Source organism: Sinocyclocheilus grahami, unplaced genomic scaffold (genome assembly GCF_001515645.1).
Source record: "Sinocyclocheilus grahami isolate Dianchi unplaced genomic scaffold, SAMN03320097.WGS_v1.1 scaffold253.1, whole genome shotgun sequence".
NCBI classification, from domain to species: domain Eukaryota; kingdom Metazoa; phylum Chordata; class Actinopteri; order Cypriniformes; family Cyprinidae; genus Sinocyclocheilus; species Sinocyclocheilus grahami.
The window spans coordinates 1,521,979-1,548,058 of record NW_015505432.1 but is presented as its reverse complement, the minus strand read 5'-3'; the positions used below and the strand labels follow the sequence as shown (position 1 = coordinate 1,548,058).

Sequence of the window (26,080 nt, the reverse complement as noted above, 5' to 3'; positions counted from 1 at the left end):
ATGCGCTATATAAATAAAGATGACTTGACTAATCCCATGTGAATAGGGCTATAGTTCCACAGACTCTGAGATTCTAGTGTAGTGTAGCATTCATGTAGCGGATGCCCTGGGGGTAAGCAGATAAACATCACATTTTCATTTTTGGGTGAACTATCCCTTTAATGTGTTTATAAGACCCTGAAAAAAACACAAATGCCAGGGCATGTCAAAACTTCTTCAGGGCCCCCAAACTCCCTCAGACCCCAGAGGGTTAAAATATAATGTATACATGTTGTGGAAAAGCTGAATTTTCATCAGCCATTGCAACAGTCTTCAGTGTCACATTATCCTTCAGAAATCATTGTAAAAATCAGAATATTTTTTTCAGGATTCTTTGATGAATGAATAAATAAAGATGACTATTTTGAATAAATGCGTTTTTTAAAAAACTTTTTATTAATCAAAGAATCCTGAATAAATGATCACAGGTTCCAAAGAAACATTAAGCAGCACAACTTTTCCAGCACTGGTTATGAATCAGGCTATATTATAATGATTTCTGAAGGACCATGTGACACTGAAGACTGGAGTAATGGCTGATGAAAATTCAACTTTGTGTTACAGGAATAAATAAAAAATAAACATGCCCAGATCTATCTCTGACTCATTTGCTAAAAGTAGCTACACTTGACAACAGTACATTTTACACAAAATAGTGTGTAGCCTATGGAGGGTTGCAAAAAAGCGTTGTTTACATAAAATAAGATGTTCAGCAATGTTGTTCAACCGAACGTCTGTCGGAAGTATAGGAATATTGTGGATGCTATTTTGCACTATATGGCAATACCACAATTATAAATTAAATCATTTTATATTTTTAAAAAATAACCAGAGAAAGTAGCCTGAAATTAAGTCATGTAATATACATAAAAGCCTACTCATATTATAAACTTATTTAAACAAAGTGTTTAAAATAGTTAACAATAATCTCAACTATAACAGCTAATTTAAGTCATCCGTTTTTCATTAAAGATTGGGTTACATGAAAATAGATTATATAATTATAGTAGATTAAAATAGATAGGCTAATGATGAAAATAGATGAAAATCAAACCGGCATGCACTGCGTCGAGGAAATCGCCGATTGGTCTGTGTAGTAGATAAATAGGCCCTGCTGTCTGCATGCACAAGTTTGGCCTTACTTGGGTTGTTTGCGCCGGAGGTCAATGGGGCTTGGTTTTTTTATAGATTTTTTATTTGTTTCTGGCTTCATGACATGTCATTATCATGCACGGACCTGGAATTACGTGGAACAGGCGTTTAAAGATGATGGCGTTACTGATAAATTGGGAATTTGTAATATTGACATTAGCCCATCTTAACAAAGACGTTACAACTCGATCAAATGAGTCGCTCAAAGCACAGCAGTCTCCCGCGGACTTGGAGAGGCTGTATTTGAGAGCCGCTGACGCTCACGAAGTTGACTGTGAACGGTATGTCAACACTTCAGCGTTTTCAAGTGATCCAGCGGACGACGCGACGATCCAATCCACTTTCAAATGCCGTGCATGTGAGGACCGCAGTCTGGTTAATAATGCGGACCAAAACGGAGCGAATCCCTCGCAAAATGGCGAATTTGAGGAGATTCTCAGAGGACCTGTGACTTGGCGATTCTTGAGTAAGTTAAGCTGCTTGTAAGATTATTGGTGGTTTAAAATAATTTGTTTTACTGACTTGTCATAAAATCCGCTTATTCGTCCATCAAGGAGATCAACAGAATTCGAATGGAGTCGTGGTGTCTGACGACTCTCGGCCTGTGTTCACTTGCGGCAAGAAACGCCTTTGGATCAAGTTTTCCACGACGCGGCATTCAAATCCACGCTTGATTATCAGTGAGTACTCCTGAATATTTACTCTGAGTTATAAAGAGGCGAAGGGAAATCGATTTTAGATTTGTTCACAAAGTATGACGTTTTTATTTGTTTGACCCTAGAAACTGGGAGAAGATCCAATGTTTCAGATCCGCGCCACGTGCGTCGGGTTTTAAAGGGGTCATATGATGCGATTTCAATTTTTCTTCTCTTTGGAGTGTTACAAGCTCTTGGTGCATAAAGAAGATATGTAAAGTTGCAAAGACTAAAGTCTCAAATCCAAAGAGATATTCTTTATAAAAGTTAAGAGTCAGCCACGCCTATCTAAAATGTCTGGTTCTAACACGCCCCCACATGTCTACCTCACTATGTGGGAAGATTTGCATAACGCCGCCCAAACGTTCACGCAAAGGCGGCGTAACTTTAGTCTTGCTGTAGTATTGTTGACGCTGCAGCTATGTCCTGAAGACGCTGTGTGTTTCGTTGTGAAAGTGAAACTACTTGGTTTGGCCTTCCAAAAGAGGACGATATCCGCTTCGTCATACCTGGAGCTGATCTGTGCTGGTCGCTGAGGGAATACATCAACTTTCACCGTGGATGAAGCGGAATCCAGCCCGTGGTCCGTCACATGTGGTTGCCGCTCATTCGTCGGATCTCGACCCCGCCGCCTCGGCTCCCGTTAAGCCGGGCCCCTCACGCTAGGCCGCTGTGTTTTTCGTTGTGAAAGCGAAACTACTTTGTATGGTCTTCCAAAAGAGGACACGACTACAAATCAGTGGTATTTACAACACTGTTCCAGAACAGTTTAACCCAAATATCCAGATGTGTGCAGCGCATTTTATGGAGGACTGTTTACTGATCCTGGGAGAGTAACGTTAGACTAAAATGCCGGCAGTTCTGACTCGCGTAAGTACGTTTTCAATTAAATGATTTGCCACTGATGATTCAAAAGCGAGTTTTGGGCAGTGTAGAGTAGCACTTGTTGTTTGTCATTTCTCTGATCACAAATGCAGACAGAGTTTTAAGTTTACGAGGCGCGATGCAACGTGTAAAAAGACCGTACAAGTCATTATAATCAATAATTATGTCCCCACTGGATGCAACCACTGCCTAGTTTGTAATGGGTTTTAATATTTATGTCTCGTCGCTCCGGCCGGGACACGGAATCAACCGTATGTGAGGGGCGTAACATTTCTCTCACACACTTGAGGTATTCGGCCAATCATATGACCCCTTTAAAGAGGCCACACTGCTTTTAGAGTGAAACCTGCTGCAGTCTGTGTAATTGATGGAAATCAAAGAACAAAAGAAAAATTCAATTTAGTTTTTGCATATACTATTTATAGCTTATGTGAAATAGTTTTAAAGGGGTCATATGATGCGATTTCAATTTTTCCTTTCTCTTTGGAGTGTTACAAGCTCTTGGTGCATAAAGATCTGTAAAGTTGCAAAGACTAAAGTCTCAAATCCAAAGAGATATTCTTTATAAAAGTTAAGTCAACCACTCCCACCTAAAATCACTCGATGTGGAAATATCAACATTCTGTTATACCAAATACACAAAATAATGATCTTTAAAATAGCATCATATGACCCCTTTAAGTTCACTTAAAAGCTGTTGTTTTTCATAACTTATTCAATTAAAAAAAAAAAAAAGGCTTTCAGTTATACTGTCATGTTGAATAGCTAAAGTTGAGGAGGAAAATGCTTTTAGTAGAGACATCAGTAGTAGTGCTTTCAATCGATTAAAAAAAACTAATCACTTTTTTTTTTCCTGAAATTAATCACTGTTAATCCCACCTAACTTTTAAAGTTTTTAAATATACTTTTATATTGCAATAATTTCACATTCAATCTTCAATTTAATTTAGAAAAAACAAAGAGTATATTTTTAATATCTGTTTAATTGCATCTTTTTAAAAAAAAATGTTATGATTGAAGCGAGTATCACTGATTCAATACTACTGATGTCTCTAGGAAATTGTTCTTTCCCCCCCCCCCCCCCCCCCCCAATTAATCCTTTACTATCTCTCTTCTCTCTTTATTACTAAATCCAAGTTTTTAAATATACTTTTATATTGCAATAATTTCACATTCAATCTTCAATTTAATTTAGAAAAAACAAAGAGTATATTTTTAATATCTGTTTAATTGCATCTTTTTAAAAAAAAATGTTATGATTGAAGCGAGTATCACTGATTCAATACTACTGATGTCTCTAGGAAATTGTTCTTTCCCCCCCCCACCCCCCCTATTATTTAATCATTGACTATAGCCTTTCAACATTACAGTATAATTGAGAGCTATTAATTCCAATGTATTGTTTCACTTATGTTTTCATTCTCAGCTGTTTACGTTCACTTAAGACATAACTTATGAGGGTTTACATGAATAATCACTAGCGATGCACAGATTATAATTTTCTTGGCTGATTCCGATTTTTTTGGAAGTGTGACCTGCCGATACCGATTTTTGCCGATTCTGATTTTCTCTCTAAGAACTATAATTGACAACATATACAAACAAAAATCTATGCAAATTTCAATGCAAAAATTATTTACATAAAAGAGATTATTAAACAGACTGCAGCAGTGTTCATATGAGCGCTCCCGATAAAATTATTTAGGCTAAGCATCAGCCTGATGTCATGACTGTCGTGACTGTTGTAAATGCGTAGAATTTTGAAGTATCGGCAAATATCGTATCGTTGGGTATAAGAATCGATATCGTATCGTGACGAACCATCCGATTTACACCCCTATTAGTTAATAGGCTACATTAACTAACTAATGGAACCTTATTGTATAGTGTTACCTTATTATTAAATATCAAAATATAATTTTTATTCATTTCCATGCAACAGAATCAGATGTGCAGTGATGAGGAGAGTGAAACCTGCACACTGAGCACTACTGGGCGGTGCGGCGCGTCCGATGATATGATATTTTGGGCTGTTTTTCTTTTTCGGCCATTTTTATTTTTTTGGCCAATAATTTTCGCCGGATGAATAAATTTCCAAAATGAACAATAATGGTTATTGCAGAACAGTTAGATATAGAGTGCAACAGTAAGGTTCCGGAAGTAAAAATGGCATTAATTTTCTCCTAAAAGAAATGTTTTTTTTGTTTTTTTTAAAAGACAGGCCTGTTGTGAGGTCCGTGGTTGTAATAGTGTGTACTAGGGCTGGGTGATATGGCCAAAAAATTAATTTTTCATATCAGTAAATATCTATAATTATCCTGATAAATGTTAAATCTTTTTGTTCAAGTTTAAAGGCAGATTTTTGCTCTCAGAATTGGTTTTAAACTATTCTTTATGGTCAGAACATGACAAACACTACTTTTTACTAGTCATTTTTCCTTAAATATTTTACTAGAAAAAAAATATTTCTTAGTTTCTGCATGTTCTAATGAGTGATATTGCTTCAAGTCATGAAACAGGTTGGTGTTGCGTGACTTTGACATGTATCTTCAGCCCGGTTTGCAGTGCAGGCTGCAATATTAATGTGACCTGTGCTGGCAAAATGAGTCGCAATGAGCAAATTTTCTAAAGTTAGTTATTTTCCATTTTCATTAAAAGACTACATCAGTTTAAAGCCTGGCGCACACTGTACGATTTTGGCCACGATTTTGTCGTCTGAGACAAATTGACAATCCTAAAAGATTCCTATAATCCTAGGCTAAAATCTGTAGTCTTTGATCGTTAGTTTGACAGCCGATTAATGGCCGTTGCGATCAAATTTGACCTCCGACGAAATTCTGGCAGTGTCAGAAGATTTGACGCACAGTCCTGCAGTGTGACTTCTATGACGGACGTCAAACTGTCTTCGTTTTTCAAGACAAGCCATGATCAGAATTAATGCTAGAAATTTCTTCTAACCGCATAAACTCGTCCTCCGCTCACGGAATTCATATAATATGTTGCCTTTGCTATGATAAACACAGCTGCTGTTTTCATGTGGGTGTGTAGTGTTGCTTACACTATTCTTAAATATGCCGGTATTGCCGCCATTCATATATTTTTAATGATGGCCAAAATTACAGCCCCACGTGCAATGCAGCTCGCAGGCACTGAACGTGTATGGGTTGATAATGTAGAACTCCGGACAAGTTTTCTTGCGCGCACCAATTTTTAACACCGTGACCGTATGTGTATGCATCAGGATTGCACGCTGGTGGAAGCACCTTTGTGTGCGATTCATATGAGAAGTGAGCAGAGAAAAGTTACTCTTCAGAAAACGTACAAATATAATTTTAGATGTTTAATTGCTGTTTGAAGCATTGGAATTGCTAGACGGGGACTTAATGACCTAATTTCTACGAAAACCCGAAATTCGACCAAAATGACTTTTTTTTTTGTTTGTTTTTTACAATTTTTCTCTCAACATTAGCCTGTGTGCATTCCGACTCATTTTGCCAGCACAGGCCACACATTACTGTAGGGCTGGGTGATATGGCCAAAAAATTAATTTTTCATATCAGTAAATATCTATAATTATCCTGATAAATGTTAAATCTTTTTGTTCAAGTTTAAAGGCAGATTTTTGCTCTCAGAATTGGTTTTAAACTATTCTTTATGGTCAGAACATGACAAACACTACTTTTTACTAGTCATTTTTCCTTAAATATTTTACTAGAAAAAAAATATTTCTTAGTTTCTGCATGTTCTAATGAGTGATATTGCTTCAAGTCATGAAACAGGTTGGTGTTGCGTGACTTTGACATGTATCTTCAGCCCAGTTTGCAGTGCAGGCTGCAATATTAATGTGACCTGTGCTGGCAAAATGAGTCGCAATGAGCAAATTTTCTAAAGTTAGTTATTTTCCATTTTCATTAAAAGACTACATCAGTTTAAAGCCTGGCGCACACTGTACGATTTTGGCCACGATTTTGTCGTCTGAGACAAATTGACAATCCTAAAAGATTCCTATAATCCTAGGCTAAAATCTGTAGTCTTTGATCGTTAGTTTGACAGCCGATTAATGGCCGTTGCGATCAAATTTGACCTCCGACGAAATTCTGGCAGTGTCAGAAGATTTGACGCACAGTCCTGCAGTGTGACTTCTATGACGGACGTCAAACTGTCTTCGTTTTTCAAGACAAGCCATGATCAGAATTAATGCTAGAAATTTCTTCTAACCGCATAAACTCGTCCTCCGCTCACGGAATTCATATAATATGTTGCCTTTGCTATGATAAACACAGCTGCTGTTTTCATGTGGGTGTGTAGTGTTGCTTACACTATTCTTAAATATGCCGGTATTGCCGCCATTCATATATTTTTAATGATGGCCAAAATTACAGCCCCACGTGCAATGCAGCTCGCAGGCACTGAACGTGTATGGGTTGATAATGTAGAACTCCGGACAAGTTTTCTTGCGCGCACCAATTTTTAACACCGTGACCGTATGTGTATGCATCAGGATTGCACGCTGGTGGAAGCACCTTTGTGTGCGATTCATATGAGAAGTGAGCAGAGAAAAGTTACTCTTCAGAAAACGTACAAATATAATTTTAGATGTTTAATTGCTGTTTGAAGCATTGGAATTGCTAGACGGGGACTTAATGACCTAATTTCTACGAAAACCCGAAATTCGACCAAAATGACTTTTTTTTTTGTTTGTTTTTTACAATTTTTCTCTCAACATTAGCCTTTCGGCCATTTTTATTTTTTTGGCCAATAATTTTCGCTGGATGAATAAATTTCCAAAATGAACAATAATGGTTATTGCAGAACAGTTAGATATAGAGTGCAACAGTAAGGTTCCGGAAGTAAAAATGGCATTAATTTTCTCCTAAAAGAAATGTTTTTTTTGTTTTTTTTAAAAGACAGGCCTGTTGTGAGGTCCGTGGTTGTAATAGTGTGTACTAGGGCTGGGTGATATGGCCAAAAAATTAATTTTTCATATCAGTAAATATCTATAATTATCCTGATAAATGTTAAATCTTTTTGTTCAAGTTTAAAGGCAGATTTTTGCTCTCAGAATTGGTTTTAAACTATTCTTTATGGTCAGAACATGACAAACACTACTTTTTACTAGTCATTTTTCCTTAAATATTTTACTAGAAAAAAAATATTTCTTAGTTTCTGCATGTTCTAATGAGTGATATTGCTTCAAGTCATGAAACAGGTTGGTGTTGCGTGACTTTGACATGTATCTTCAGCCCAGTTTGCAGTGCAGGCTGCAATATTAATGTGACCTGTGCTGGCAAAATGAGTCGCAATGAGCAAATTTTCTAAAGTTAGTTATTTTCCATTTTCATTAAAAGACTACATCAGTTTAAAGCCTGGCGCACACTGTACGATTTTGGCCACGATTTTGTCGTCTGAGACAAATTGACAATCCTAAAAGATTCCTATAATCCTAGGCTAAAATCTGTAGTCTTTGATCGTTAGTTTGACAGCCGATTAATGGCCGTTGCGATCAAATTTGACCTCCGACGAAATTCTGGCAGTGTCAGAAGATTTGACGCACAGTCCTGCAGTGTGACTTCTATGACGGACGTCAAACTGTCTTCGTTTTTCAAGACAAGCCATGATCAGAATTAATGCTAGAAATTTCTTCTAACCGCATAAACTCGTCCTCCGCTCACGGAATTCATATAATATGTTGCCTTTGCTATGATAAACACAGCTGCTGTTTTCATGTGGGTGTGTAGTGTTGCTTACACTATTCTTAAATATGCCGGTATTGCCGCCATTCATATATTTTTAATGATGGCCAAAATTACAGCCCCACGTGCAATGCAGCTCGCAGGCACTGAACGTGTATGGGTTGATAATGTAGAACTCCGGACAAGTTTTCTTGCGCGCACCAATTTTTAACACCGTGACCGTATGTGTATGCATCAGGATTGCACGCTGGTGGAAGCACCTTTGTGTGCGATTCATATGAGAAGTGAGCAGAGAAAAGTTACTCTTCAGAAAACGTACAAATATAATATTAGATGTTTAATTGCTGTTTGAAGCATTGGAATTGCTAGACGGGGACTTAATGACCTAATTTCTACGAAAACCCGAAATTCGACCAAAATGACTTTTTATTTATTTATTTTTTGTTATTTTTTACAATTTTTCTCTCAACATTAGCCTGTGTGCATTCCGACTCATTTTGCCAGCACAGGCCACACATTACTTTTTTGGTGTCTCTTTTAGAAATACACATTTGACAGTAGTTTTTTCAGTTGTTCTAAATGGGTTTTTAAAACAGCAGGAGCGTATGGAGCGCTGAGCGTCTTTTTTCTTTTTTCGTTATTTCTCTGCGCCAAGTTGAAGAATGTTCAATTTCAGGTAAAACGCAGCACTCATCACTGTCACTTTTCAGTCAGCTAACCAATCGCACAGTCCTGCAGTGTGACTTCTATGACGGACGTCAAACTGTCTTCGTTTTTCAAGACAAGCCATGATCAGAATTAATGCTAGAAATTTCTTCTAACCGCATAAACTCGTCCTCCGCTCACGGAATTCATATAATATGTTGCCTTTGCTATGATAAACACAGCTGCTGTTTTCATGTGGGTGTGTAGTGTTGCTTACACTATTCTTAAATATGCCGGTATTGCCGCCATTCATATATTTTTAATGATGGCCAAAATTACAGCCCCACGTGCAATGCAGCTCGCAGGCACTGAACGTGTATGGGTTGATAATGTAGAACTCCGGACAAGTTTTCTTGCGCGCACCAATTTTTAACACCGTGACCGTATGTGTATGCATCAGGATTGCACGCTGGTGGAAGCACCTTTGTGTGCGATTCATATGAGAAGTGAGCAGAGAAAAGTTACTCTTCAGAAAACGTACAAATATAATTTTAGATGTTTAATTGCTGTTTGAAGCATTGGAATTGCTAGACGGGGACTTAATGACCTAATTTCTACGAAAACCCGAAATTCGACCAAAATGACTTTTTATTTATTTATTTTTTGTTATTTTTTACAATTTTTCTCTCAACATTAGCCTGTGTGCATTCCGACTCATTTTGCCAGCACAGGCCACACATTACTTTTTTGGTGTCTCTTTTAGAAATACACATTTGACAGTAGTTTTTTCAGTTGTTCTAAATGGGTTTTTAAAACAGCAGGAGCGTATGGAGCGCTGAGCGTCTTTTTTCTTTTTTCGTTATTTCTCTGCGCCAAGTTGAAGAATGTTCAATTTCAGGTAAAACGCAGCACTCATCACTGTCACTTTTCAGTCAGCTAACCAATCACAGTGGAGGAGGGGCGGGACTAATACAGACCAACCATCACACCCTGCTTGTACTACGGCTGCATATTTATGTCTTTACTAGATTTAATTACCGGACTACCATAATATTATGAAAAATAATGCTTGGAGAAACATTTCATTCGTATGCATCTGCCATATACTTCAGCAGATATTTCATATCTTTTATATTTTGTATACTCCACTTCAGTAGTTTTATACTTCATTATCAGATTTAATTTGATTGGCATTAGCGATGTTTCTTAGAATTGTATAATTGTTGTTCTTTTAAAGTCGTTAAGTATACTGTCTTTTACCTTGTGGTGTTTTGTCTGATTTTTGGAATACTTTTTTGCCTCAAATAAAGGTTTCAATCTAATGAATGAGGCATTTATATAGTGCTTTGTGTATTGCTGTACACCCAAAGCGCTATACAATCATATGGGGGATCTCTCCTTAACCACCAATAGTGTGCAGCATCCACCTGGATGTGATGGCAGCCAAAGAACAATGGCGCCAGTGCGCTCACCCCACACTAGCTACAGGTGGAGAGGAGAGAGATGGAGACAATTCAGTAGATGGTGACTATTAGGAGGCCGTGATTGACGGGCCAGTAGAGTGAATTTGGCCAGGACATGGGGGTTCAACCTCTACTCTTTACAAGAAGTGCCATGGGATTTTTTTTAATGGCCACAGAGTCAGGTCCTCAGTTTAACGTCTCATCTGAAAGACGGTGCTTTTTACACCGGGATTAAAGTTCCGTCGCTACAACAGATTTCCGTCAGTTCATAAAGAGTCACTTGCTTCATTCCTGAATGATTCAGCCGGTCGAATGAATGATTCGGTGATTAAAATCAGTGACTTGCCACCACCAACTGGCGGATTTAGTTTAATTTTTAGCGTATAATTTCCGTTATTTGAATAATTTCTGTATTCAAAATTGTATATTTAAAACATTAATCTCCACAGATGGCAGCCAAAGAACAATGGCGCCAGTGCGCTCACCCCACACTAGCTACAGGTGGAGAGGAGAGAGATGGAGACAATTCAGTAGATGGTGACTATTAGGAGGCCGTGATTGACGGGCCAGTAGAGTGAATTTGGCCAGGACATGGGGGTTCAACCTCTACTCTTTACAAGAAGTGCCATGGGATTTTTTTTAATGGCCACAGAGTCAGGTCCTCAGTTTAACGTCTCATCTGAAAGACGGTGCTTTTTACACCGGGATTAAAGTTCCGTCGCTACAACAGATTTCCGTCAGTTCATAAAGAGTCACTTGCTTCATTCCTGAATGATTCAGCCGGTCGAATGAATGATTCGGTGATTAAAATCAGTGACTTGCCACCACCAACTGGCGGATTTAGTTTAATTTTTAGCGTATAATTTCCGTTATTTTAATAATTTCTGTATTCAAAATTGTATATTTAAAACATGAATCTCCACATTAATTTATGAATTTAATTGCACTCATGCTACCGCTGAGCCTAATTAAACGTCTGAAAATGTACTTACAAGCCACTTTTGTGTTCTTCTGTGCCACCTCTGTAGTACAAATTAATTTATTAATACTAATTTCATATGATTGGTTGAACTGATGAAAATCCATCGTAGCGACGGAACTTTAATCCCTGTTTTTACAGTATATAGTGTCCCAATGTCACTATACTGGGGTGTTAGGAGCCACACAGACCACAGGGTGAGCACCTGCTGGTCTCACTAACACCTCTTCCAGCAGCAACCTAGTTTTCCCAGGAGGTCTCCCATCCAGGTACCGATCAGGCTCAGCCCTGCTTAGCTTCAGTGTGGAAACAGTCTTGGGCTGCAGGGTGATATGGCTGTGGCAGTGATTAACCTTGTAATGTTGTGATTCAGCTTATAGCTGTTTGGCCTGATTCATGGCTTTTTTTTTTTTTTTTTTTAAATCCCTGTGGGAAAAATGAATGGGAAAAAATACTGGGGTTGCTGCTTAAAAAGTGGGCGTGATATATCGAATGTGCATTATTTATCAACATTTAAGTTTTAAATGAAATTATCAAATCATATTTGCAGAGACTGAATGGGCAGATTCACACACACAAAAGCAGTGCCGATGCATCCGAAGGAATCATGGGCCATCAATGCTGCTGAGGATCTACTTCAAAGACTGCTATGCTTCAAATTGGGTAAGATTGGTTAATTCTGGTTAATTCTTCCTTTGCTCATTTCCATACTAGACATTTTAATTCAATTATATTCATCAATCCCATTCCATTTCTGCATGTAATTTTAGGTTTTTTTCATGTGTAGTTCATTTTAAACCAACCCCAGTTCGCTTAAAATGAACCATAAAGGGAACTAGCCAAAAGTGACCTCAGTCCTTTTGGTGTTCACAATATTTTTTACTCAAAAGAGAACCCAGTTCTTTTCTTGGCCCTCTTCAGCACATCGCGTCCTATGACCCCACATGCAATTTTACAAGTTGTTTGAACTGAAATGCGTGTTGGCAGTGTGTACACAACCACCCTATAATGATAAAAATCCACTTTTTAAAAAATATTTTTTTTTTATTCTCGTTAAATGTTTTCCCCTTTCTCAAATTGAGCCGGTCTCAGATGCCTGTCTGTGTGACGTCACACAGACAGGCCCCTCCCACGATAGTTTGATTGACAGTAGCGTTTCAGCACAGACTGGACTGGCGTCTTACCTTAGCTCCGCCCTGAGTGAGCTGTCATCAGTCCGCCATTGTTTCACCGCCGGAGCAGATGTAGACAAGAATGACTCCTAAGCGAGGGAGGTGTTCTGTTGTTGGATGTAATAATGAACACAGCAGTCGTCATTTACTCCCGACATCTGAGCCGCTGAAGACGCAGTGGATTACATTGTTTCTGAAGGGAATGCTCCCCCGATCTGCCTAAATGAGTCTGTTCACGCAAATCATTCATGATCCAGTCTCATCTACAGAAGAAGTGAGTATAATGTTTTGTAATGAGTCTTTGCAAATCGCTTTCCTAATAATGTGCTAATTAGCAAGTTTCACGATGAATGCGGCTGAAGTAAACCGTCTCTCTGAGAGCAGCTCAGAAGAGAGGGGCGGGGTCAGCAGAGCTCATTAACATTTAAAGGAAAATGCTACAAAAACGGCTTGAGCTGAAAGGAGCGGTTTTTGACAGGATAAAAAAAAAAGAAGTGTTTTTACACTACCATTGAGAAATTTTAACCAAACTATGTCAGACTTTTCATTAAGACCCTAAAGAATCATATCAACTTGTGGAAAATGGGCATCATATGACCCCTTTAAGACATATTTGTAGTAGATGCGCTATGGAAACATAGCATGCTTTAATGACAGCGGGGAGTGCTATAATTCATATTTAAACTAAACTGCAGATCTCATCTTATGAGAGAATTTTTTTTCGCAAGGACAATGATGCGCACTTACTTCGATATTATGGCAGACACAGCTGGATTTGGTGGTCGAACGGTCCATTGTCCAGTTTGAATAGGTCTAATGATAATAGCTTACTCTACAACCGCAGCTGCACAGAGGTGTACGTCATGTGAAGGCACATTTCCGTACATGTCTGCCATATGTACATTAACTGACAGTCACCACTGATAAGCTACCACTAAATATTGTAGAAACTTAATTTGCTGTGAAGTTGCCTTGCAATGATTTGTATTGTGAAAAGCGCTATACAAATAATCTTGAATTGAATTGAATCTCCACAACATTATGAAAAATACCACTGTATTAGAAGGATACAACTTGGAAAAATTAATTTTATATTATGAAATTATATAATGCATAAATGTAATTTGATTGGTTTTAAACAAATGAAATACTATTTGGCCAATGGAAAATAAATATATATAAATATATATATATATATATATATGTGTGTGTGTGTGTGTGTGTGTGTGTGTGTGTGTATATTAGGGCTGGTAATTTAACGAATTAGATTAATTACTGTGAAAAATAATGAGTTAAAATTACTTGCCCCGCCCCAGACCTATGTGGGTCATCTGACATTTCATACAGTTGATCGATGACAAATAATGGGCAGGGCAACAACTCACTGCGTCATGGAGCCTAGTATAGGGCTGTGTTCGATACAACGATGTATCGTCACAAAGATTTGAGCATACGAATATCGTTACAGCTGTCTCTGTTCAGATATCTCGGCACGTGCGCAGCAGTGGACCACACTTAATTTGAATACAAGAGCACAGTTTAAAAAGGAGTAGCAGTGTTGGGCAAGTTATGTAATACATTATATATTACTTACTGTCTTTTGAAAGTAATTAGTTGCATTTACAATATTACTGTCTCTGAATTGTAATGCGTTACACTGCTTTTGAGTTACTTTCACCAAAATATCCACAGAAGTATTAGCAATAAAATGCCAAAATGTAGTTTATTGCTGGGTGCTCATTCTACATCCAGTGGAGGGTCTATAGCATAAAATTATAAAATCATATTTAGATACCGGTATGTAGGTCTACATTAATGTTACGTTGTAGTTTAGGTTAAACGCATAACTAAGCACAAACCGCATTATAACATTTCGCTTTATTTACCGGTGTTATTTATGAATGTAATAATGTACACACAATATCTAGCCTATAAACTATTTTGAACGTTTCCAAAGAAAATAATGAAAAATAGAAGTTGCTAAACAAGCCAATATTAGGCTAATTCACTTCGAAAGTGAAAGCAAACCTGCATTCTCACGCAGCCTACCTCATTCGGCATTAATCCAATTAAATGTGTCCATATTTGCGATTTGTATTTGAATGCTAAACTATTATTTATGTAAACCAGGCTTACTTAATGCGCTTAAAAAAACATCCTCGTCACATGAGCAAATGTGTTTGGCCCGAGCTCAGGCTGAACGGCACGGATTGTACTACGCAGTATGCACTATTTAAATTAACCAGTGGCTCTATGTTTGGTTGACCGCATTTTATTCTGATAATGAACAGGCTGCAACGTTTGCAATGCTGTATGTGTGTGCGTGAGGCGCCGGCGCAATCGAATAGCGGAAACAAACACAAATACTCCATAATTTTTGGTCATACAGATCATTCGAAACTGCAATGCATTTACTTTTATTTCTGTCATCACTGTTACCTTTCCGTGGACTTTCGTAGAGCGCCGCGCCACACAAATAGCCAGTGAACCAAACTCAGCAGCATGTGTCTGCCTTTTCCTTTCGTTTTGTTAATCCATTAATTAAGCTATTTTAAGTCAAATATTTCACACATTCATTAATTTTATATATAGACTATGATTTAATAAAAACAGATTATTTTTAGTTGAACTTAATTTTTGTTGTCTGCGCTCGTCCGCCACCTTTTTCACTTCTCCGACCCCGCAGCTCTCTCCGATAGCTTAGTGTTAGTGGCACCAGTCCAGGTGTTTCCAGGTTTTACTCGTGCTATTTCTCCATGTTGAGAGTTTGGTGTTGCACAAATTGCACCTGACTATGCATTCTTATCCTTTTCGCCGATGAACTGAAAATAACAGGAGTGTGTCCATCTCACAAATGTAGAATCCATCTCTGCAGTCATATCAACCATCTAATTCCAGCAACAGGAAATAGACAAACTATTTTACCTGCGGAATTTTTTCTCTGGTGCTGTTTTGCGGTGTTGGTAAATTCACCACTTAACTTTGAGTTAAAATGTTGTTGTAACTTGCGTTACTGAGATTGTAACTAATATTACCCAAATTTTATTAGTAATGCGTTATATTACTGCGTTACAGCAAAAAGTAATATACTACTATAATATTATTACTTTTGTAATGCATTACTCCCAACACCGTGGAGTAGAAAAGTGCAAGGTTTCTTAAAAAAAAAATAAAAAATTAATTAAATGGAACGTATATGGGCTACAACAAGGTTTAATCTGGCCGCAGAGGAACACAACTGGGTTGCCCGATATAAAGAGACATTCCCCGAAACAGAGCTTCCCACTTGCGCAAAACGGAAATATCTACTAAGTGTTACTTATCTTTGTCAACCTGGCAACCATGTGTACGCGACCTCTCTCTCCACTGGATAAACGCGCTTGCTTTCTGAAAACACTGGTAAGCTTGTGGTTTAGCGATCTCCACTTAGATATTCTATTATCAGAAAAGTGTAATTTATCAAGTGCAGCGTGATCTGTGTGACATGAGGTACATTGAAGACAGCGCATTAGTTTAGAACTAAACTAAATTATTTGTTTATTATATTTAAAACGTAGAGTGTTGATTTGTGCAATAACCTACAAAGAATGTAAAGATGATTTTAATATATTAGAATGAGTAGCCTACATTACGATATAAATTTATTAGAATGAGTACATTATTATTTCTGGGCTTAAAAACAAGATTCAAACAATCATAATATTGTACCTTGTGGGGAGTGCACAATGTAAACATGAAACATATGCCATTACCTATATTGTACTGTGGTATAGTTATGGAGGCCCTTCATAATGCAGAGGTCAAGTGCCTGTTCTGCCAATAGTTATGGCCCTATAGTATGCAGTGTTTAATAAACAGCTATTTTACGAAATTCTTCTGAGGTGAAATTCAATGCAGTCCTGTATCGTGATATGTATCGTATCGTGGTCTCTGTATCATGATGTGTATCATATTGTGACTTTGCTGTTGATACACAGGCCTAGAGAGTGTAGTTAGAATGTCCCTAAAATTCAAGATATGGGGCAAAAATGCTCCTGTTTGAGTTTCTCGTATTTACATATAGTTAAAGGGATAGTTCACCCAAAAATTAAAATTTGATGTTTATCTGCTTACCCCCAGGGCATCCAAGATGTAGGTGACTTTTTGTTTCTTCAGTAGAACACATTTGATGATTTTTAAGTCCAACCGTTGGAGTCCATCAGTCTTATAATGCATGGCAATGGTAACAAAGTCTATGAGAGTAAAAAAAACATGCACAGACAAATCCAAATTAAACCCTGCGGCTCGTGACGACACATTGATGTCCCAACACACGAAACGATCGGTTTGTGCCAGAAACCAAACAGTATTTATATAATTGTTTTACCTCTAATACACCACTATGTCCAACTGCTTCGAGCACGCGCACGACTTTCTGTGCGTGAGATGTGTATGGTCCGGGGCGGTGGCTTCTATCAGCGGCTTCATCCTTCTCTCTGCCCACGGCGCTTGAAGGGACTAGGCGGCCCAGCATCCTTGCCCGACGGCCGTGTAACTGGTGCGGTTCTTGTCCGGACTGCGGGTCTGGCAGCTCACGACTCTGGCGGCACGGGAGTCCCGCTACGCACCCCTTCTGGACCCACGAGGACACCAGCGTGTGTGAACGGGGAAGAGACCGGTCTCCCGAGGAGAGGCGCGCTTGGCATTTAAACAGCGGAGGTGATGAGGCTCCATTCGGTTCAGGTGTGCTCCATTCGGTACAGGTGTGCCCCATCACACGCCGCCAGCCCTGGCTATTTCAGTGCCCCCCCCTCTCTCACGCACCCACTCATGTCGGGAGCCTAGAGAAGGGCGGCGATTAAGGAACTGGGTGATGCTGATAATTAGGGGGAGGCAGCCGACTTGTCACAGTGTGTTGATATCCAGCTGAAGAGCAATCAACCATAACTTCAGGCGAGCAGGCTCAGAAGTCAGTTTGAACAATCCGGATAAGCGCAAGTAAGTACCATTTTGATTAGACGTCGTACCTACATTGTTTGTACAAACAATGTGTGACGTATATGCGCGAGAGCACTTCCGGTGCTTGCGTAAACTCGTAAACTACGCCAGAGCATGTACACATCTCACGCACCGAAAGCCGTGCGCGTGCTCAAAGCAGTTGGACATAGTGGTGTATTAGAGGTAAAAAATGATATAAATACTGTTCGGTTTCTGGCACAAACCGATCGTTTCGTGTCTTAGGACATCAATGTGTTGTCACGAGCCGCAGTGTTTAATTTGGATTTGTCTGTGCATGTTTTTTTTTTTACACACATAGACTTTGTTACCATTGCCATGCATTATACGACTGATAGACTGCAACGGTTGGACTTAAAAATCATCAAATGTGTTCAACTGAAGAAACAAAGTCACCTACATCTTGGATGCCCTGGGGGTAAGCAGATAAGCATCAAATTTTCATTTTTAGGTGAACTATCCCTTTAAGTTGTATTTACAACACCGTTCCAGAACAGTTTAACCCAAATATCCAGATGTGTGCAGCACATTTTATGGAGGACTGTTTCCTGATCCTGGGAGAGTAACGTTAGACTAAAATGCCGGCAGTTCTGACTCATGTAAGTACGTTTTCATTTAAAGTATTTGCCACTGATGATTCAAACATAAGTTTTGGGCAGTGTAGAGTAGCACTTGTTGTTTGTCATTTCTCCGATCACAAATGCAGACCGAGTTTTATGTTTACGCAGTGCAATGCAACGCGTAAAAAGACAGTGTAAGTCATTATAATCAGTAATTATGTCCCCACTGGATGCAACAAATGCCTCGTTTGTAATGGGTTTTAATGTTTTTGAATCATCGCTCCGGCCGGACATGGCATCAACAGTATGTGAGGGGCGTAACATTTCAGTCTCACGCTTGAGGTATTCGGCCAATCATAACGCATTAGATAGCTGGCCAATCACAGCACACCTTTCTTTTTCAGACTGATGAGCTTTGTAAAAATCAACGCGTTTCAGAAAGGCGGGGCATAGAGGAGAAACAATAATGTACAGTATGTGGGAAAATGTTTTTTTGAACTTTAAACTGCATAAACCCATTTCATTACACCAAATACACAAAATAATGTTCTTTTTAGCAGCATCATATGACCCCTTTAAAACTTTAGTTTCCCAAAGGCAGTCACAGAAATGCGGTTTGAAACGGCCTTTTTTTGCTATGTCACAATTCGATAACCAGTCGCGTCAAGGGATCCTATCCTTGGCATATCATTAACTGTGCAGCAAAGCAGAGGGTCTAGTGCAGGGGTGGGCAAACTTGGCCCTTCCAGGTCACTTTCCATCAGAGTTTAGCTCCAACTCTAATCAAACACACCTGAACCAGCTAATCATTGTCTTCAAGACTACTAGAAAGCTACAGGCAGGTGAGTTTTATCAGGGTTGGACCAAATCTCTGCAGGAAAGTGGCCTGGAAGAGCCAAGTTTGCTCATCACTTGGTCTAGTGAGAAGGCAGCCAGGTTAATCCGGTAACAGTTATATTTATATCTAGATGTTTCGCTAACTGTTAATATTTCCCCCAATTTTCACAGTCATGTGCTGTTAGCACTTATTTGTATTTAGAACCGCTAACTTGAAGAATTACCCGCGGCTTATGAAGATCCCCAAGACTTTTGGGAAAATACTCTGTGGACTGACGAGACAAAAGTTGAACTTTTTGGAAGGTGTGTGTCCCATTACGTCTGGCTTAAAAGTAACACTGCATTTCAGAAAAAGTTGGGTTCTGCAGCAGGACAATGATCCAAAACACACCAGCAAGTCCACCTCTGAATGGTTGAAGAAAAACAAAATGAAGGCTTTGGAGTGGCGTAGTCAAAGTCCTGACCTGAATCCTATTGAGATGCTGTGGCATGACCTTAAAAAGGTGGTTCATGCTCGAAAACCCTCCAATGTGGCTGAATTACAACAATTCTGCATAGATGAGTGGACAAATTCCTCCACAGCGCTGTAACAGACTCATTGCAAGTTATCGCAAATGCTTGATTGCAGTTGTTGCTGCTAAGGGTGGCCCAAACAGTTATTAGGTTTAGGGGGCAAACACTTTTTCACACAAGGCCATGTAGTTTTGGATTTTGTTTTCCCTTAATAAGAACCTCCATTTAAAAACTGCATGTTGTGTTCACTTGTGTTTATCTTTTACTAATAATATTTAAATTTGTTCGATGATCTGAAACATAAAAGTGTGACAAACATGCACAAAAATAATAAGAAATCAGGAAGGGGGCCAACACTTTTTCACACCACTGTATTTCTGGTTCAAACACATGGCTTAATTTAAACCAATATTTTGCATTGTCCATTGTATCGCGTTTACTACAGTTCAGTTAGTGGCGCTCGCTCATGGCTGGCTGGTGTGTGACCTGAGTGGAGGTGGGGCTAATTTGCGTATTCATAGATCCGCTTATAGTAAATGAGGCAAGGGTGTAGAGTTGCATTCAACCTATTTTAAGGCATGAGAATTATTTTCACAAGAAAAAACATTTAAATATGTCATTTTGATGATCAAAGAGGAGTTTTAAAAGATAACCTTTTTGACTACAGGGGGACTTAAATGCATGTTTTGAACGAATTGGGTGAACCATTTGGCGCGTTGAACCACTGGCCATAGGCACATTGGATTTGAAGTGGCGCTGCACAGACGTGTATGACATCAAAGTACCGCGAGAGTGATTCGAAAGCATAAGGAGCCCTCTGCTCTCTATAGCTCTCACAGTACTTTGATGTAACACCGATCGGTCTGATTGTGATTCATTAGTCGAACAAGCCTAATGATTCAATGGACCATTCATAAAGAACCATTTACTTCACTCCTGAATGAATCAGCCATTTGAACGAATCAAATGAATTAATAAATGACTTGATGACTTAAGACATTTACCACCACCTACTGGCAGTTTTGTTTTATTATTTAGAGTATCATTTCATGAAAGAAATAATTTCATGTTTCCATAGTAATAATAATAATAAAATTAATTAAAGGTGTAGTTCACCCACCCAAAAATTACAATTGTGTCATTTACTCACCCTCATGGTCCAAAAGAATATATGTAATTTTATCAAACAAAATATTTCTCGCTGAAGCTACTTTTTGTAATGTTTGTTTGATGCTTTATACGACAATGACTTTAAATTATCTTTTGGGAGTAATTTCTCAGCCTAATTAATTAATCGCCACATGTAAAATTAACTAGATAAATTAATCACCTACCAACCTTATGAACACTGGATGATTTTAGCGCAAAAATAAATTGTGGCATAAATGGCATTTAGTCCGTATCTCATTTCCTTAACGTCTTGTACCTTTGACTAGGGCTGCACGATAAATCGTGATAAATCGCAATCAATATTAGGCAAAAGCTGCAATATTCATGCGCGCATCTCGTGTCAGTGAGGCACAGTTCTGTGATCTGTAGTAAATCTCCATCCAAAGGCCAGAGGGCGCTCTCACGCAGAAAATCCAAATACACCCCGCAGAAGAAATCCAGGAAATCCCGATCACTGAAATACATCAGCGAATTATTAAATGTAAGTTTCAAAAACTTTTCATTTTTGACATCAATGTGACTATAGTGCCAAAATATGTTCGAACTAAGCCTAGCCTATAAAACTCAACAATAAGCCACCTTTTCTGTCATTTTATGGCATAAAGCACACCTCCTTAAATGTAATCTAAACATTCCAAGTTAATATCCTATTTTTTGTAGGATTTCTAGGCATTTTTCATGTCGCAGTTTTAGCCTGTTAATCTTTTTCTCCACTTTTTTTTTTGTTTTTGTTTGAGTAAATTGTGACGCGAATAGTCTCTCATGAACGTGCAGCCTTGTAAAGAGGACCAGCGGCCAAGGTCAGGGTTTTTCATTCAAAAATTCTCATTAGCCTGTAGATTGAAATGAAAGATCCTTAACCCGCTAAGTGCCAAAGTCGCAAAATTGCGACAAGATGTCATACTTCATAAAATAGGCTGTAGATCCTAATATGGTGAAATATCTCATTTGTATTCCCTACCACTAGATAGCAGACATGTAGTACTTCGATTCTAGACCAAAATGACATCATGTTCCTATTCAAAGTGTTCAAGCAAATAGCATAGCAAGTGAGCTATCGTGTCATTGATGCGGAAGCAGTTCAGTTCAGAGCATCTGAGAAAATTGTGAGATTTGTGAGAGAAAATCGCCAAATGGCTAATAAAAAGTTGTACCGTGAGGATGTGTTGCAAATGTTATTTGCCGATTCTGACTCTGAAGGGGAATATTTGCCTTTTGGAAATGACTATCGGTTGTCTAATGATCGCGCTTCTCCCGGGACATCTTTGCAGTGCAATGGTGCTGCCGTGCAAGGAGCGAGTGTTCACGAAGCACAAACAAGTGATCATTTCAACCCTTTGCCCGATGGGGGTGGCAGGGGTGAACATGGTCGTAGTGTCCATAGGAGAGCTGTTGCTAGAGGTGGAGGCAGGAGGGGTAGGAGAAATAGGGCTGGAAGTAACACTAGCTCTTTGGATCCAGCGCCCCAAAGAGGTGGGAGTGGCCGCGGTAGACGTGGCCGTGCTGTGCGTGGTAGAGGCAGCAGGGGTGATCTGGCTCTAAATAGGACTGGAAATAGCAATGACAATGGTGGCTGGGTTTTTTGAGAAATGAAGACGTGTATCAGGACTGGATCAAACGCTTTGAGCCTGTTGGTTATCTAGGAGAGAAAGATTTGACCAGTGCTGGACCCTTACAAAGTACAGGTGCAGTCAGTGTGGGGTAGGTCTGTGTGCTGTGCCATGCAATAAGAGGTACCATACTCTCAAGAACTATAAACTGTCACCTAGATACCTGATTGGGCAGATAGCTGGTCAACTGATAAAAAAAATAGGCACATGCATTTTACTATGGCACAGTAATATAGTAATAATTTACTGTAGTTATTAATAGTTTTACTGTTGATTTCCTCTTTTCCTGATCATTTGGAATGAAGATAAAAAGACAAAAAAAAACAAGTTCAAACATCAATTCAATATCTACTATTTCCTGAATATTATGAAATTCAAGATGTCCGCCCCGACGTCATACGCAAATTAGACTAGTATATTTACACCCCACATAAACTTTCGGTCATGCCCAACATTTTTCTAATTTACAGTAGATCTCTATCTTTAAGCCCTTTCAAGCCACAAGCTTTTGAAATCTTGATGTCAAAATCCAGCTTTTTTTTCCAAAAAACTCTGGTGCCTAAAGGGTTAATACTACAATATTACAACAAGGAATTTGTGTAATTTTTTGGTTTTCATAATGACCGTTTAATAACCGTAACATGCAGTAAGAGCCTGTGTAAATTTCTTTCATTCTTTTTTTTTTATTTTTTGATGCTTTAGGCTGCAGCCTATGACTATCCCACGTTTTGAAATGAACCCTCACTATAAATTTTCTAATCATTTTTAAGTATGTTATGTTATATTATGTTATTGTTTTAATTTGTTATTTGATCTCAGTTTACAAAAAAAAAAATCATAATTCCAGTCAGTTTGCAACTTGTCCCTTTGCGCCACCTGTAGGTTTAGTGTTAGGGGATAGAAAATATTTTTGGTCATTATGAAAACAATAGAATCCCGAAAGTCCCCACAATTCACAGAAACCTAATGTGTGTGTTCGTTTCTCAGTTCATCAGCTATTGCCAATTTTGTGTATTGCCTGCCATAATGAAAGTGAAACTGTCCATTTAATCCCTCAGACTCGAGATGGAAGGATGTACTACTCTTTAGGAGTACTTTACTTTGATCACCTTCAAAAGAAGAGTTTCTCTGGCATTGCCACCTGTCATGCTGCCATCCTGCCACATGATGCACCTTCTACAGAAGAATCACCTGAAGTTATCTGTGGAAAGCCATTTGTGATCGTAAAATTACCAGCCAAGAGGATTAAAAGTGTTAAAGTTTTGGGTGAGTACTTAGTGATAAGTACTTATGGATAAGGTAGTTACACCACTAATTTTGGACTATAGCAATTTTATTCTATATTCATGAAGCTTCAGTAGAACAACATTGAACAACAGTGATATGTTGTCGGGCCATAAGTCAGTAAAAACAAATTTTCCGGTCCTGTCAGCCGTTATACTGTGCTCATAGCATGTGTGCTTCAATTGCGTTTACAAATGGGGTGGCACGCACGGTGTATTTCATATTAAAGCGCAAAAGAAACTACGAGCATGCACCATTGTAGTTTTGTAAGTTAAGTCATGAAGATGATTAAAGCGGTGTTAAAACTGTGCATGCATTTAAGTATTTGTTAAATATGAGTCACATTTAAGAACATGTCTCTGAAATGCAATGACTTTCACAACTGTCATTGTGCATCCCAGCACTGTCTCCCTCATCTGACACCTGATTCAACTAATCAACTCCTTACTAGAGACTTTAAGATCTGTGTGGGTCAGGAGTGTTAAAGAGTAGTGAGAAAATACAATGCATGTCAGATCCGCATAATGATCAGCAACGGCATCTCTTAAGGTAATAGCAACCAAAATAACCTAATAACCCCGCTGCTGTGATGTCTGTTAATCAAAGAACAAAAGAAAGAGGAAATCAATAACTTTTGTAGCTTTGATCGATCTATATTTAATTTAGAATTTAGTGTTTGATAACTTTAATTAGTTTCTGTGTATTTCGTACTTGCTGAAGGGCACAGGTAGCTAATTATGACATTTTATTATTGTGGGTTTATGTGAAGACCGTTTTAAGTTCACGTAAATTTTTTTTTTTTCAAATCTAATAAATGTTAAAATTGATAGCTCTCAATTATACTGTTATGTTGAATGGCTATAGTCAATGGTTAAATAGGAAAAAAGTTTCATAGAGACATCAGTATTATTGGTATCAGTGAATCTCACCTTCAGTCATAAAGATGCCATTAAACAAATATTAAAAATATACTGTCTTTGTTGATTCTACATTAATTTAAAGATTGAATGTGAAATTATTGCGCAATAAAAGTATATTTAAAAACTTTAATGTTAGGTGGGATTTATCACGATTAATTTCAGAAAAAAAATAATGAATTCCTTTTTTTTTTTTTTTTTTTTTTTTTTTTTTTTATTTATTTTTTTTTAATCTATTGACAGCACTAATAATAATACAAAGAACAGACGTAAACTGGTAACCATTTTGAAACAATATTTACATCCAGGAAAATTCTTCCTGTCTACTTCTGTTCTCAAGGTATGTCCAGGCAATTGCCTCGTGCAGTCCTTTGGAAAAGTCACCATACTGTGTTAGTCAAATTGAAACGCTCTGCAGTCGAGGTAAGACCTGTACAATGTATAATCAAGTTTTGCTGCCATGTTTTTGTTGTCTCTTAAATTTGACAATGTATTGATTTTGTGAGGATGGTATTCTCCAGCTGGATTATCTTGATGTGACTGTAAAATTGCAGACAGTCATGTTGTCCTGTGTTCAACAGACATTTAAAAAGGACATCAGAAAACGAAGACAAGACCCTTTTGATTTTATTCGGGAATATGATTCAATACCTACTGTTGGGGCAGATTTTGGTCTTTTGGACTTTGTCAAACCCACTGTTCCATGTGGAGAATTTGAAGAAACCCCTAAAACTACCCAAAGAACACTTTCATCAAGTAAAACGTACACACCTGTTATGACGACTGCTGGAGCAACAACCTTACCTGAAACCATGCCTTATTTAACATCTGCTGCTGGAACCACAATAGCTCTGAAAACTACTTCTACTGAAACTACTTTTCCAGACATCACGTCCATAGAAACTACTTCTCCGAGAACTAATACTGCTGAAATAATGCCCTCCATTAGTTCAACAGTAAATATTTTAGGAGCATCCACAAATGTAATGACAATCTCATCTGAGCCAACACCTGCCGTAATGTTTGCGGTTGAAACCGCAATGGCTAAAACTACCACAGAGACTAATACCCTTGCCACAACTGCTGAAGAAACTACTAACCTTGGCATCACTTCTGAAGAAACTACTACCACTTCTGTAGAAAGCACAACCCTTGGCACAACTTCTGCAGAAACTACTACGACTTCTGAAGAAAGAACAACCCTGGAAACCACTGCTGTGGAAACTACTACCCTTGGCTCCACTTCTGCAGCAAGTACCTCACTTGGCACCTCTTCTGTCGAAAGTACAACCGTGAGCATAACCTCTACAAAAACTACTACCCTTGTCACCCCTTCTGTAGAAAGCAAAACCCTTGGTGCCACTTCTGCAGAAAAAACATCCCCTGCAAGTTCAACAGAAATATTGGAAACATCCACACTTGGAACAACCGCAACTACGCCTGCCTCAACATCTCCAGCTGAAACCACAAT

At 38.5% G+C, this 26,080-nt stretch overlaps 1 protein-coding gene across 1 annotated transcript; it reads left to right on the top strand.

Annotated features, from left to right (window-relative positions):
• The first annotated feature begins 1,195 nt into the window (after nucleotides 1–1,195).
• LOC107598639 (uncharacterized) lies at nucleotides 1,196–26,071 on the top strand. Its single transcript, XM_016290030.1, has 7 exons — nucleotides 1,196–1,657; nucleotides 1,746–1,871; nucleotides 12,102–12,214; nucleotides 23,467–23,674; nucleotides 24,950–25,032; nucleotides 25,191–25,901; nucleotides 26,000–26,071. Exons 1-7 carry the CDS (start codon nucleotides 1,267–1,269, stop codon nucleotides 26,069–26,071), a joined length of 1,704 nt encoding a protein of 567 aa, XP_016145516.1. The 5' UTR covers nucleotides 1,196–1,266.
• Nucleotides 26,072–26,080: the final 9 nt, after the last annotated feature.